General features: G+C 41.8%; 1 protein-coding gene across 10 annotated transcripts in view; it reads left to right on the forward strand.

Annotated features, from left to right (window-relative positions):
- The window catches only part of LOC144500596 (ADP-ribosylation factor 2-like), a 384,154-nt gene extending 371,466 nt beyond the window's left edge, over positions 1 to 12,688 (forward strand). For all 10 annotated transcript variants that reach the window (XM_078223765.1, XM_078223772.1, XM_078223767.1 and 7 more), the window contains exons 3-5: positions 1,893 to 2,003; positions 4,184 to 4,308; positions 10,881 to 12,688. In XM_078223765.1, coding sequence (XP_078079891.1) covers positions 1,893 to 2,003; positions 4,184 to 4,308; positions 10,881 to 11,042 — 398 coding nt within the window. In that variant the 3' untranslated portion in view covers positions 11,043 to 12,688. The remainder of the gene's footprint in view (positions 1 to 1,892; positions 2,004 to 4,183; positions 4,309 to 10,880) is intronic.
- The last annotated feature ends 3,364 nt before the right edge of the window (positions 12,689 to 16,052 follow it).

A 16,052-nucleotide genomic window follows, 5' to 3' on the forward strand; every position in this document is an offset into this window, starting at 1 on the left:
TGTTTTCGGGCGCGGAAACTTGTTAAAGTCGGGCATGAGGCAAGTTGGGTCATCTGCGCCCGCCCCCGTGCCGATTTCCCCCTTTACCAAGGCCTGAAAATGGCCGTGATTGGGACCGTGCCTGAAACGTGTGCAACGGCCATTTAAATGCATTTGCATGCATTTAAACTGACTTAATGGGCTGCATGACCAACGTTACCGGCACTCTCCCCCCCCCCCCCCCCCCCCCATCCAGAATTGGCACGAAACGGACATGCTCCATCGAAGTCCGATTCAGATCTCCAGTTAGTAAGGAGGTAGGTGCCTAGCGTCCAACGGCTCTCTGCTTGAGACTGGTGGTGGAGGGGAGATTAGGTGGGTCTGCTGCCACTCTGCTTGAGATCGGTGGAGGGGAAGGGGGGTCTGCTGCACTCCGCCTGAGATCAGTTGGGGGGGAGGGGGCCATGATCGGTCTAAGGTGGTGAAGGGGGCGGGGACAAGGGGGTCAGTAATGTTGAGGGTGGGGTAATGTCTGTGGGGGCCGGGGGGAGGCATTATCCGGCCTGGGAGGGATGTGGCAGGGGAGTAGCATTCTTCATTTTTTTTTCTGTGCATGCGCAGTTGGAGGCGCTGATCGGAGCTGCAGGGTTTCGAACACGTTAAGCCCCACCCACAGGCTTGTGCAGTGCGATTCGGAATCACTGATATTGTTCAGGCAGGGTGTATATGGGGGCGCCTCAGAACAGGTCTAAAAGTTGGATCTGAAACATTCCCAGTTTCAAGTCTGCCCAGCACTTAGAATCAAAATGGTAAAATAGGGCTTGAAAAGAAACCAGTGGCTGACATTCCAGTACAGCACTGAGGGAGTGCAGTACACTCTGTACCCCTGTGCCATCTTTCAGGTGAGAAGTTAAACCATAGCTCCTCTGCCCCCTCAGTAAAGACCCCACTGCAATGTTTTGAAGAGCCAGGAGAAGTTACTCTTAGTGTGCTGGCAAATGTTTATTAATCTCTATGCAAAACAGATTTTCTGATTATTATCACATCCCTGTTTGTGGAAGTTTTCAGTGCACAAATTGGCTGCTGTTATTTCCCTAAATTACAATGGAAGCTAAACTTCTAAAGTATTTAATTAGCTGTAAAGCTTTGAGATATCCGATGTTTGTGAAAGGAGCAGTATAAATATAAGTCTTGTTTTCTCCACTTATTGGAGTTTGAGATAAAAATTATTCAACTAATGTAATTTTTTTGGAACCCAGGTACTGGGTATGTCAAACTATGGGTCTTTGACAAAATTATCTTAAACTTTCTGCATCCAGAAAATGTAGATTTTTATAAATTCATATACAAGATGGCCAGATCAGCATTTATTGCCCATCCCTAGTTATTCTTGAGAAGGTGGTGGTCAGCTGCCCTCTTGAATTGCAAAATCGCTGCTTTAGGAGCTTAATATTGTCTTGGTACGGCCTGGAAACAACTTCTGATATCGAATCTTGCTGTTTGGCTATGCTTGTTTTGCCAAAATCAGTTTCAGTTCTTGGCCAGCTACTAAGTGCAGCAAATACTTTTAAATAATCAGTGAGTGTGATTGTTCGTCAGTTTAAAATACTGTGCCTTTATACAAAAAAAACAATGAATTAATTTGTGCATTTTTGGCCAGGATGGCAGAGAATGCACAATATGATCTGTGATGACTCTTTGATTTGTCATTCCGTCTATTTGGTTCTTCCCCAATAACACAGCTGCAATGTGGATCTGCATCCCATTTAACCATTTTCAAAGCTAAAGACAATTAAACTTTTGAATTCTGAAGCAGTTATTGTTGGGGAGGAATGTGTAGCATAGCGAATGCTTATTGCTACTAATGTACAAATTTAGTATGTGAATTATGGCATAGTTCTTTTATATTGCAGGCTTTAACGTGGAAACAATAGAGTACAAGAATATAAGCTTCACGGTGTGGGATGTCGGTGGTCAAGATAAAATTAGAACCCTCTGGCGGCACTATTTCCAGAATACACAAGGTATGAATTATTTCCCACAGGTTTGTAAAGTCAGAATAAATCTTAATTCTTTGCTATTCAAGCTTTCCTTTTTGTATTTTATAGGATGTATTTTCCAACTAGGAAGTTGCATTTAAGGGTTGCCATTCACTTTTAATATTCTAATCTAGAGTCTTAGGCACACAATCCTAGAATTCAACTCCCACGTCTAAAGAAAATAAGGTGAGGTAGGATCTTCTGTGTCCAAATGAGTTTAATGCCTTAATCTGAACAATGGCATGCCTCTGCACTGCATTGAAGTGTGACCTTAAGCCTGAAATTTTGAACCAGGCATGAACCTACAACCTTCTAACTTAGTGAGTGCTGAGCCTAGGATAATGACTTCACAAGAAGAGGGTTGTGGAAATAGTCTCAGTGCCTATACCTCAGGGACTGCTACGGTTCAAGAAGGCAGCTCATCACCACCACCACCTGATGGGCAATAAATGCTGGCCTTGCTAGTGATGCCCACATCCGTAAAATGAATCAAAAAAAATGTTATATGACTATTTACATATTACTCAACACTGCTGTTTTTTGGATTAGATATCCTTCGAGCAACTCCAGATGTCCTCCTGGCTGATATTTTAGCAAGTCCTTGCCGGAAAAGCAGAAGAGTGCTGAAAATCTGAAATACAAACAGAAAATGCTGAAATACTCAGAGCAGATTTGGCAACATCCGAGGAGAGACAGAGTTAACATTTCAAGTTGAGAACTTTCATCAGAACTGAGAAAAATTAGAAACTTGATAGGTTTTGTGTAAGGGCTGGCTGAGGCAAGAATAAAAGGAAAGTCTGTGATAAGTTGGAAGACGAGTGGCAGAAGTCTTACTGGGCCGAAGAGAATGGTGATGGGGCAAGAAAAGAATAAAAGCAAGATGCTGGAGATGTGCAAAAAATCAGTGAGTGCTGGAAACACACTCAGCCTGCAGCATCTGTAGAGAAATAAAGAGAGTTAATGTTTCGAGTCCTGTCTGAAAGCAAAAATAAGAAAAAAAATAAAGGCATGGAGGTAGGTGGGGGGGGGGGCATTGGGAGAGAGGACATTAATGGTCTGAAATTGTTGGACTTGATCAAAATGCAAATAATACGGATGCTGAGTTCAAAAGGCTGTAAAGTGTCTATAATGGAAAGATTAGTTGCTCCCTGAGCATGTGTTAAGCTTCACTGGAAACAAGTGAAAACAATCAGTACCTTCTACATGGCTAACTTTTCCCAGTTCTGATGTCAGGTCATCGACCTGAAACATGATCCCTCTCTCGTTGTTTATCTCTTTCCCCCCTCCCTCACCCCTCCAGATCCTGCTCAGTATTTCCAGCGTTTTCCACTTTTTATTTAAGTACATATTTGACGCTAGAACAGTCTGAGCTCCTTGTATCTCAGTACTATTCTGTGTGCAAGGAGATTAAAATGCTGCTTAGCAGATTTGTACTATTTTTGGAGATTCGTGACCTATGTTTGGAAGTCTCAAAATAGTAGAAAATGGACACTAAATTTTAATTAAACCCGTGATGCCAAGGAATTGAACACATCGATTGTGATTTTTGAACTACCTAACCAGAATGGAATAAATTTGGGTTGTAGTTGGTTTTACTCTCCACTGAAGCCAATTGATGAGAAAATCAAACAAGTTCTAAAAAAAGGCACCTGGTTTGAACCTGCCCACCCCTTCCAGGCAACCCTTATTAAAATTGGAACTCCAAAATCAGGTCTGGTTATTATTACACGAGTCACGCACAGCTTGTGCCGGTGTTCAATGTTTTAATGCAAAAGTTATAGACAATAAGAAATATAGTGCACAGAAGGAAACATTTGGCTATCGCACTTGTGCTGTTTCTGGAAAGAACTACACATAGACTCCTGTACCCATGCCATCTTCAAAATGCTTTGATGAAATTGGGCTTCAGCAATAGCAAAGTGGGCAATAGCAAATCATCAGCCTATTTTAGATCCCACCTGATGGTCTTTTACATTGCTTTCCATGGAAATGAAAACTAACCAAGGTGTTCTGTTCAGCTCTCTTCTCAAATATTTATCCAACATAGGTTAATATACATGTGTCCTGAGTGTAATTTATAACTGACCCTGAGGTCCAGGTTTATTGTTTGTTCATTGGGTACACAGTCGATACATCTCGAGACTCAACATGCTTTCTTCTTAAAGGTCTAATATTCGTTGTGGACAGCAATGACCGAGAACGCATCAATGAGGCAAGGGATGAGTTGAATCGAATGCTCACAGAAGGAGAGCTGGAAAATGCCGTGTTATTAGTCTTTGCAAATAAGCAGGTAAGTCAAGGCACATGTGTTTTCACAGTTAATTTCTTACACCATAGCTATTCACTTGACTATTTCACCAGCAGCCCATATCATGCTTCTTAAACAATTGATTTGTTTAAATGCCAGGCTCTCTCGGATCAAGAAGCTCAGCGGAAGTAAGACTTGACATTTGGCTGCATTACCTTTGATCTACAAATAGGAAAGAAATCAGGGTTTCCTGTTTTTATGCATGCACCCTCAATATTGACTATCCCTCTTCAAGGCAGGAAAGAAAGGCATTTAAATATAGTGCGTTAAGTTACTTTAGGACAACTCAAAGCATTTTACAAACGGTAAAGTGTTTTTGAGGTGTGGTTGGTATCGTAATGTAGGAAACAGCAGCTAATTTGCACACTACATGGTCCTAGATCTTGTATTAGTAGTGTTGGGTGTAAATTTGGTCAGGATGCTGTGAAGAGCTTCTGTACTGTTGTTCAAATAATACTGTGGAACTTTAAAATCCGCTTGAGTGGGCCTCAGGTTATCATTCAAAATATGGTGCTTCCTACTGCACTGAAGTGTCCATCCAGATTATGTGCTGAAGTTTCTGGACTATTTGGGCGGCACGGTAGCACAGTGGTTAGCACTGCTGCTTCACAGCTCCAGGGACCTGGGTTCGATTCCCGGCTTGGGTCACTGTCTGTGTGGAGTTTGCACATTCTCCTCGTGTGTGCATGGGTTTCCTCCGGGTGTTCCGGTTTCCTCCCACAGTCCAAAGATGTGCGGGTTAGGTTGATTGGCTATGCCAAAATTGCCCTTCGTGTCCTGGGATGCGTAGGTTAGAGGGATTAGTGGGTAATTATGTAGGGATATGGGGGTAGGGCCTGGGTGGGATTGTGGTCGGTGCAGACTCGATGGGCCGAATGGCCTCTTTCTGTGCTGTAGGGTTTCTAAGTTTAAATCCACCACTTTCTGACTCGGGTGATAATTCTGCCTGTTAAGTCATGGGTGACACTCAGTAGAATGGTTTGTCTGGATTTAGTTGAGGTTTGCATTTATCAATGACAATTTAGGAACAGTTGAGGGTTGTTGGTATATTTTGACTGCCCATAAAATTTGGGAGAAAATAAGGGAAATCTGGCTAGAGGGAAATAGGCTACAAATAGTCTTTTTTTTTTCTGGATGCCTATTCATCATTCACCCTTTCTGAAACTGTTTCATCGAAACATAAAAAATAGGAGCAGGAGGAGGCAATTCGGCCCTTTGAGCCTGCTCTGCTATTCATTGAGATCATATGGCCCATGATGATATGAGTCCAAGAGCGCAAGAAATTACAAAGGATCGTGCACAAAACCCAGTGCATCACGCAAACCACCTTCCCATCCATTGACTCTGTCTACACTTCCCACTGGCTTGGAAAAGCAACCAGCATAATCAAGGACCCACGCACCCCGGACATATCTTCCACCTTCTTCCGTCAGGAAAAAGATACAAAAGTCTGAGGTCACGTACTAACTGACTCAAGAATAGCTTCTTCCCTGCAGCCATCAGACTTTTGAATAGACTTATCTCATTAAGTTGTTCTTTCTCTACACCCTAACCATGACTGTAACACATTCTGCGCCGTCTCCTTTCCTTCTCTATGAATGGTATGCTTTCGCTGTATAGCGTGCAAGAAACAATACATATTACAATATCAAATCGTAGCTGATCATCCAACTCAATAGCCTGATTCCACCCCCAATATCCTTTGATCCCCTTTGCCTCAAGTGCTAGATTGAACTGCTTCTTGAAGCTGTTCAATGTTTAGGCCTCAACTACTTTCTGTGGTAACGAATTCCATAGGCTGACCATCTCTGGGTAAAGAAATGGTAAAGACGTGGTATCCTCAGACTGTGACCCCTGGTTCTGGGCACCCCTGCCATCAGGTACATCATTCCTGCATCTCCCCTGTCTAGTCCTGTTTAAAATTTTATAGATTTCTATGAGATCCCCTCATTCTTATGAACTCCAGCAAAAACAATCCTAACCAACTTGATCTCACCTTGTAGTCAGTCCTGCCATTCCAGTATCAATCTGGTAAACCTTCTCTGCACCCCCTCTAGAGCAAGAACATCCTTCCTCAGATAGAGACCAAAACTGCACACAATATTCCAGGTGTGGCCTCACCAAGGCCCTGTATTATTGCATTAAGACATCCCTGCTCCTGTAGTCTAATCCTCTCGCGATGAAGGCCAACATACCATTTGCCTTTTTTACTGCGTGCTGCACCTGCATCCTTATCTTTGGTGTACAAGGACACCCAGGTCTCCTTATGCATTCCCCCCTCCTAATTTATGGCCATTCAGATAGTAATCTGCATCGCTACCAAAGCGGATAACGTCACGTTTATCCAAATTATACAGCATCTGCCAATCATTTGCCCACTCTCTCAATTTATCCAAATCACACTGAAGGATCCCTACATCCTCCTCGCAGCTCACCCTCCCACCCAGCTTTGTCATCTGCAAATTTGGAGATATTACATTTAGTTCCATCATCTAAATTTATACAGTGACTAGCTGGGGTCCCAGGCTATGATCTCTGCAGTATCACACTGGTGACTGCCTGCCATTTGGAAAAAGACCAATTTATTTCTACTGTTTCCTGTCTGCCTACCAGTTTTCTATCCATCTCAGTACACTATCCCCAATCCCATGTGCTTTAATTTTACATGCTGATCTGTTATGTGGGACTGTGTCAAAAGTCTTCTGAAAGTCCAAATAAACTGCATCCACTGGTTCTCCCTTATTAACTCTACTAGTTACATCCTTGAAGAATTCCAGTAGATTTGTCAAGCATGATTTCCCTTTCATAAATGCATAATGACCTGTCCAATCCTGCCACTGTTTTTCAAGTGTTTTGCTATGAAGCCTTTGATAATGAATTCTAGAATTTTCTCCACTACTGACGTCTGGTTTACATAGAACATAGAACAGTACAGCACAGAACAGGCCCTTCGGCCCACGCTGTTGTGCCGAGCTTTATCTGAAACCAAGATCAAGCTATCCCACTCCCTATCATCCTGGTGTGCTCCATGTGCCTATCCAATAACCGCTTAAATGTTCCTAAAGTGTCTGACTCCACTATCACTGCAGGCAGTCCATTCCACACCCCAACCACTCTCTGCGTAAAGAACCTACCTCTGATATCCTTCCTATATCTCCCACCATGAACCCTATAGTTATGCCCCCTTGTAATAGCTCCATCCACCCAAGGAAATAGTCTTTGAACGTTCATTCTATCTATCCCCTTCATCATTTTATAAACCTCTATTAAGTCTCACCTCAGCCTCCTCCGCTCCAGAGAGAACAGCCCTAGCTCCCTCAACCTTTCCTCATAAGACCTACCCTCCAAACCAGGCAGCATCCTGGTAAATCTCCTCTGCACTCTTTCCAGCGCTTCCACATCCTTCTTATAGTGAGGTGACCAGAACTGCACACAATATTCCAAATGTGGTCTCACCAAGGTCCTGTACAGTTGCAGCATAACCCCACGGCTCTTAAACTCCAACCCCCTGTTAATAAAAGCTAACACACTATAGGCCTTCTTCACAGCTCTATCCACTTGAGTGGCAACCTTTAGAGATCTGTGGATATAGACCCCAAGATCTCTCTGTTCCTCCACAGTCTTCAGAACCCTACCTTTGACCCTGTAATCGACATTTAAATTAGTCCTACCAAAATGAATCACCTCACATTTATCAGGGTTAAATTCCATTTGCCATTTTTCAGCCCAGCTTTGCATCCTATCTATGTCTCTTTGCAGCCTACAACAGCCCTCCACCTCATCCACTACTCCACCAATCTTGGTGTCATCAGCAAATTTACTGATCCACCCTTCAGCCCACTCCTCTAAGTCATTAATAAAAATCACAAAGAGCAGAGGACCAAGCACTGATCCCTGTGGCACTCCGCTAGCAACCTGCCTCCAATCCAAAAATTTTCCATCGACCACCACCCTCTGTCTTCGATCAGACAGCCAGTTACCTATCCAATCGGCCAACTTTCCTCCTATCCCACACCTCCTCACTTTCGTCATAAGCCGACCATGGGGGACCTTATCAAACGCCTTACTAAAATCCATGTATATGACATCAACTGCCCTACCTTCATCAACACACTTAGTTACCTCCTCAAAAAATTCAATCAAATTTGTGAGGCATGACTTGCCCTTCACGAATCCGTGCTGACTATCCCGGATTAATCCCATCCCTAAGGACCTTTTCCATCAATTTACCAACCACTGAAGTAACCGGTCTATAATTACCAGGGTCATTTCTATTCCCTTTCTTAAACAGAGGAACAACATTCGCCATTCTCCAGTCCTCTGGCACCATCCCCGTGTACAGCGAGGACCCAAAGATCAAAGCTAAAGGCTCTGCAATCTCATCCCTTGCCTCCCAAAGAATCCTAGGATATATTTCATCAGGCCCAAGGGACTTATCGACCTTCAGTTTATTCAAAACTGCCAGGACATCCTCCCTCCGAACATCTATTTCCTCCAGCCTATTAGCCTGTAACACATTCTCTTCCTCAAAAACATGGCCCCTCTCCTTGGTGAACACTGAAGAAAAGTATTCATTCATCACCTCGCCTATCTCTACTGACTCCATACACAAGTTCCCACTATTGTCCTTGACCGGCCCTAACCTCACCCTGGTCATTCTTTTATTCCTCACATAAGAGTAAAAAGCCTTGGGGTTTTCCTTGATCCGACCCGCCAAGGACTTCTCATGTCCCCTCCTAGCTCTCCTCAGCCCCTTTTTCAGCTCGTTCCTTGCTAACTTGTAACCCTCAATCGAACCATCTGAACCTTGTTTCCTCATCCCTACATAAGCTTCCCTCTTCCTTTTCACAAGACATTCCACCTCTTTCGTGAACCATGGTTCCCTCACTCGGCTATTTCCTTTCTGGTCTCATTCTTTGAAAAGTGCAAGTCTTCAGTGATGGAATGGGGAATGTGGTGGATCTGCATACCTGCAAAAGGAAGTGTTGTGGGCTACACAGTGAATTGAAGTATATATGTCACTTTGACCCATTGTATTTCAGGGAGTTAACTGATTATCAGCTAAGACGCTTTATAATGAAATGGAAATATCCAGGCTGAAAATGTTGCCTTCACCTTAATGTGAATCGATTGGAAATCCTTGTGTTGCTACAATTACCAGGAATTGCATTTCTAGATTTGAGTTTATTTTCTGCTGAGTACGGAATGTTCTTAAAAGCCTTTTCTCCCAAATGGGTTTTGCTGGCATCTGTTGAGGGTTCTGAGCATGTGGAGCTTTGGCAGGCTTTTAGTCTGCAAGAGAGTGTTCTGCAAGCAAGACCTGTGTGTTAGTTGCTCCTGTTTTCATTGTTATTACAGTTCTGCTGAGTTGCTGTTATTGTTAAACTTTGTAATTTTATTATATAAAGAAGAGCCTTCTTTAAAACACATTTGACTACCTTTACTGTGGTCTCGAGTTACCACAGTTTGAGCTAGAGAGGGTAACTGAGCCAAATTTCTCTGAATTAATGAAGAAAGGCAATGCCACAAGGTCCCCATTCAGGTTCCTGCTTACTGAGCTAGTTGCTCTCAACAAGAAGCTTTATTTATGTAGTAATTTTAATGTACTGAAATGCCCCAAGGCTCTTCACAGGAACATGACAGATCAAAATACCAGGTCAAATGTTTAGTCAAAGAGGGCGAATTTAAGGAGTGTCTTAAAGTGAGATGGAGAGGTGTAGGGAGTTAGAGGAATGCAGTTATCTTGGAGGATTATGGGTCTGGAGGAGATTTATAGATACAAGGGGGGGGGGGCAAAGCCTCCAAGGGATTTGATAACCAGAATGAAGATTTTAAAATCAGATGTTGCTTGACTGGGACCTAGTGTTGAGAAGCCGTCATATGTAATAGATGAACAGGACTAGGTGCAAGTGATGACATGGGCAGCAGAGTTTTGGATGAACTTGAACTTGGGGAGGCTGGAATGTGAGTCACCAACCAGGAATGCTTTGAAATGGTTGAATCTCTAGAGATAATGGCAGGCAAGAGTGAGTATTTCAGTAGAGAATGATGTTCAGCAGGTGATACTGAATTGGAAAAAGGCAGTCTTGGCGATGCCGTGAATATGAAGCTGCAAGCTCATCTCTGGGTTGAAATCTCAGCCAAAATTGCATTTGAGTTCTATAGTAGACCTTCCTTTCCTGCTTGTGATGGGCAGTCAATTAGTCACACTTCCCACACCTGATATTTATCATTGACACTTGTAAACTGGCAGGAGCAAGCTCACCTTGTACTGTAATGGCCCCAGTGATGAAATTGTTTGAGAGCTGCTGGTGACACTTGCAGAAAGGATGGGAACTTATGAGTGATATCAAAAAGCCCTTGTACTTCCAGACCTCTTCCCCAGAGGTAAATGGACTATTATGGAGGGGTGGAGGAGAGGCTGCTGATGTGTTCAGAAAATAATAGTGGATCACCTTAAAATGATTTGAATTTGAAGTCAATGATCATCTTGCTATTGTACGAGAAAGCAATCCTGATATTATTTGATTCAAAATTCTTTCTTCTCCTTGCAGGATTTGCCCAATGCGATGAATGTTGCAGAAATCACAGATAAACTCAACCTGCACCAAATCTACCAAAGAACTTGGTACGTCCAGGCAACCTGTGCTACCACTGGCGCCGGTCTTGTTGAAGGTCTCAGTTGGTTGTCTAATCAATTTGGAAAACATAAGTGATCCGTTGCACTTTTGGAACACCTCCACGTGACCAACCATGCTGCTGTACGCGTGTGTGTAAATTGTTGAGTGGGAGCAGTTTCCTCACCATGTGCCTTTTATATTACAGAAGGGTTAGGGATACTACTTATTTGAACTGGTATTATGGAGAATTATGAGAGTATTTTGTTAATAAAAATGGTTCTAGTTTTGGAATGGTGGCCTGTAATACTTGTAGACTTGAAACCAGTTTACAGCATGTAATTGCGAGCTGTCCAAACATTAGGACCATGACGTGCTATATTTTACGGCCTCTTTTTCTAACTTGTGGTGGTGGGGAGCAAGGGAATTGTGCCTGGTATCCAGCAAATATTATTGTGGAATTTGGGAGCAGGGCTGCAAATCTTGCTTTGCAATTGTTTTAAATTGTGCTGATGTGCTGAAGATTTGGTGGAGGCGAGGAGAAATGAAAATCAATATGTTCTTTCGGGAAATTATTCACTTGTTCGGAGTTCTGGTTTGCTTTTGATGACTCTGCTGAGGAGAGAAGGAGCTGCATTATGTCTGCGTAGGGACAATTCGTGCTGAATGGGGGGTGCAACTTTATGGGTTTCTAGAAGCTTAAATCCTGCAACGTAAATAATGTGTGGATGTCACTGAGGCTGCTGCTCCCATTCCGCTATTTTGTAAAGATTTTGAGCGCCACTTGTATGTATTTGCTACAGGGGAAGGGTGAAGGGTCAAATGCGTAAGTAACAAAAATCTAGCCCTTTTTACTTGTAAATGCCAAGAGACAACTCCTCAAAAAATATGCAGTGTCTCAGTCCCTGCAACAACACTACAGGTGCCAAGTGATTTTAAAAGCACCCTTGACCTTCATTAATGATATTTGGGATTAAACTTTTAAGATGATGGGGATTTAAAATTGCACATATGTTCTAGGCCACCTCTCCAGAAGTCCGACATATCTACCAAACAAAGACATTTGAAAACTGTTCAGGCTATTTGATTATTTAGATTCAGTCAGAATACTTATCGTCTACAAACCCCAGTAGTATACATTTCAAATGGACTTCTTTGTATGGGTTAATGATCAATTGAATATCGATGCCTTTTGCACAAGCTGAATATAGCTAAAAGACTCCTACAAGTTGACCCTTAAGATGAAAGCTGCAATTTGTTGACTGCAGCGATATGTAAGAGGGGGGAAGTGAGCTGGTCATTGTCTGAATCAGTTTACAAAAGCCAAATACAGCGAATACTAGAAACCTGAAACAAAATGCTGGAAATGCTCAGTAGGTCTGGCAGCGTCTGTGGAGGAAAAAAACCGAGTTACCGTTTCGTGTTGACCATCCAATAAAAGGTCCAAAACTGCTGAGCATCTCCAACATTTTCGAATTCTATTTACTCTTTAGTTACAGGATTTAAGAAAAAATTGTAATGCAAGAATCTATTTTATTCGGGCAGACGTTGTGTTTGAAAGCAATAGTAAGGCCTTTTTTTGAATATTTCAGAAAAAATAATGAAAAAAATGAAGGCAGACATCAAAAGGGGAGCAAATATGTCTAGTCTGAAAAGAGTCAGGTTGTTTCTAACTATATTTTGAAAACTTGTATTGAGATGCACTTGTATTGAATATCTCTTAGAATAAACAGTCATGTTTCATACCAGTGTGTTGTATCTGTAAGATTGATTTCCTGCTGGGTTTTTTGCGATGTGTTTGAGGGAGCGGGGAGCAGAGAACACGTTTGCAAATATTCCTGCTAGCAATAAAACGTCATTCCCTGTTTTGATCGATGCGGTTTGTTCAGTTGTTTAAATTGGGGTGCTGTGTTGGGTGGGGTATATCCAGACATTACAAAATGAAAGGTTAATTCTAATCACTAATATATTGAAATCCACAGCTATAGTGATAAATTTTCATTGTTTTAAATTTGAAAAAGATGGTGCCGTTTTTAAACAGTTCAATGTAGTGAAGAGCAGTCAAATTAGGATTATATGATTAATGATCTAAAAGCCATTAGGTTGTGTCCATTCCGGAAGCTGACAGGGTGTCTGTGTATTTTACCCAGACTAAGTCAAATCTGCCAACTGCAACAGTAGTTCTCCCAAAGAAAACAAAAGATCACACTGTAAAGAATTGTTTCGACAAGTTAATTCAGTCATTGTGGGTTTTGTCTTTTTTTTTAAAAAATCAATGCCCACTAAACTCCTTGCCCAACTTGTTCCACTTGCATCCCAATGTCAAGAGTTCAAAAAGGCAGCCAAAGAAAACGATATTAACAAAAGATAGTGAACAATTGTGGGGATGGTGAGTTTCAGATTTTGAATTTCTGTTGTCATGATGGATTTATCAGTTCTGGTTAGGCATGAAAATAAAGATATGGATTACAAGCTAACGCTTTAGTTTTCAATAAATATGCTGCTTAAAATTGTGCATTATATTGGACATATGTATACAAACATATAAATTAGGAGCATGCACAGACCACCTGTGCCCTCAAGCCTGCTCCACCATTCAATAAGATCATGGTTAATCTGATTGTAACTTCAATCCCATATTCCTTCCACCCCCTAGAATCTATCTAGCCCAGCCTTTATGTAAAGACTCTGCTTCCGCTGCCTTTTGAGAAGAGGGTTCCAGAGTTTTATGACCCTCTCAGAAAATTCTCATCTCTGCCTCAAGTGAGTTTTTTAAACAGTGACCCCTAGTTCTGTATTCTCCCACAAGAGATGTCCTCTTAGTTTATGTAAAGTTAAAGCACATAGGATTGTAGGTAATGTCTTGAGATGGATAGAAAACTGGTTAGCAGATCAGAAGCAAAGAGTTGGCATAGTGTCTTTTTCTGATTGACAGTCTGTAGGGCTATGTGACCCCAAGTGTTCACATTATATATGAATGATTTGGGAGAGGGAACTGAATGTATTATCTCCAGATTTGCAGAAGATACAAAGTTGGGTGGGAGGGTAAGATGTGTGAAGAGTGCAGAGATGTTTTCGTGTGATTTGGACAGGCTGAGTTTATGGGCATCTGCATGACAGATGAAGTATAATGTGGATAAATGTGAGGTTATCCTCTTTGGTAGCATTAATAGGAAGACAGATTATTACTTGAATGAGTGTAAATTGAGAGGGGTGGATACTCAATGAAATCTTGGGAGTTCTTGTGCATCAATCGTTGAAAGTAAGCGCAGGTAGAGCAGGCAGTAAAGAAGGCAAATAGTATGTTAACCTTCATAACGAGAGGATTTGAGGATTGGGATGTTTGCTCAATTGTATAAGGCGTTATGGTGAGGCCACACCTGGAATATTGTGTGCAGTTTTGGTGTCCTTATCTGAGGAAGGATGTCCTTGCTGTAGAGAGTACAGCGAAGGTTTACCAGGCTGACTCCTGGGATGGCAGGCCTCATGAGGAGAGACTAAGTCGGTTAGGATTATATTCACTGGAGTTTAGAAGAGTGCGAGGGGATCGCATAGAAACTTATAAAATTCTAACAGGGTTGGACAAGATAGATTCAGAAAGAATGTTTCCAATGGTGGAGGAGTCCAAAACTAGGGGTCATAGTTTGAGGATAAGGGATAAACCTTTTAGAACTGAGGTGAGGAGAAATTTCTTAACCCAGAGGGTGGTGAATGTGTGGAATTCACTACCACAGAATGTAGTTGAGGCCAAAACGTTGTCTGATTTCAAGAAAAAATTAGATATAACTCTTGGGGCTAAAGGTATCAAGGGATATGAAAGGAAGGGGGATCAGGATATTGAATTTGATGATCAGCCATGATCAAGATGAATGGCGAAGCAGGGCCGAATGACTTTCTCGTGCTTCTAGTTTCTATGTATTTATGTCCAATCCGCCTAACCAGCAAGTCTTTCCGACTGAGAGGAAACTGGAGCATCCGGAGAAAACCCACACAGACAGGGAGAGAACATTCAGACTCTGCACTGACAGAGACCCAACCTGGGAATTGAACCCGGGTCCCTGGCGCTGTGAGGTCACAGTACTAACCACTGTGTGATGCATGCAGTAGGACACCTAGATTCCTCTACACTTCAGAACTTTGCAATCGCTCACAATTTAGATAATTTTCTTTTTTGTCTTCTTGTTAAAATGGACAATTTCACATTTGAATACTATCTGTATATATTGTGCTTTCTATTATGTCATGACTATGCTTATTTAGTCTCTTGGCACTTAAACTAGCATCACTATTTTCTACATAAGTGAAAAGCACGGGAAAAAAATGCCATTGTGACTGAATTAATATGATGAGACATTTTCACTTATCTATTTTCTCAAAAAAAACAAAAGTCCTTGTACTGCTTTGGTAGTCACATAATACAATGATAATGAAGTTGTTGACTAATCATAACAATCAGTCTCTCTCATTTGTGAGCAAGAGACCCAAACATGAGAAAAACCTTCGTGGAGGAAAGCATAGGGAACTATAGGCCACATGTTTTTCCCACTACATTTGGCACATATTTTGTCTCAAATTGCTCATACCTATCTCATTTGAAAGAAATTAATTTGCATTTGAATGAATTAATGTTAACTGTTTCTACCATCTCCCTATGGAGCCTGCACCGTAGACTGATCACTCATTCATTGAAAAAATTATTTCCATCGGTTTGTTTCAATTTCAATCCATTTCAAATTGCAGCTTGCGTCCTCTGGTTCTACTGTTTTGGGTGAGGTAAAGTAACTTGTAATGGTCAACATTATCTGGTCCTTAACAGTCCTAAAAACAGCAATCGTTTCAACTTCTATTCCAGTGAGGGTATGCCATAATGTAATTATTTCATCACCCCTCATTCTGGTCATGCACTCCCATATTTTCTTACTAGCTGCAATGTCCCAGTGGCCAAAACTGTACACACTATTCTAAGTACAGTTGAACCAATCATTTATAAATGGCAGGGTTACCTGAACATTACTGTGCCTTCTTGGGATGAGTTCAATTAAAACATCAAACATTATATAGACACTGATTAGCCAGGGATAAAATTGGGCCTATTAAGGATTCAAACAG

Source organism: Mustelus asterias, chromosome 11 (genome assembly GCF_964213995.1).
Source record: "Mustelus asterias chromosome 11, sMusAst1.hap1.1, whole genome shotgun sequence".
Classification (NCBI taxonomy): Eukaryota; Metazoa; Chordata; class Chondrichthyes; order Carcharhiniformes; family Triakidae; genus Mustelus; species Mustelus asterias.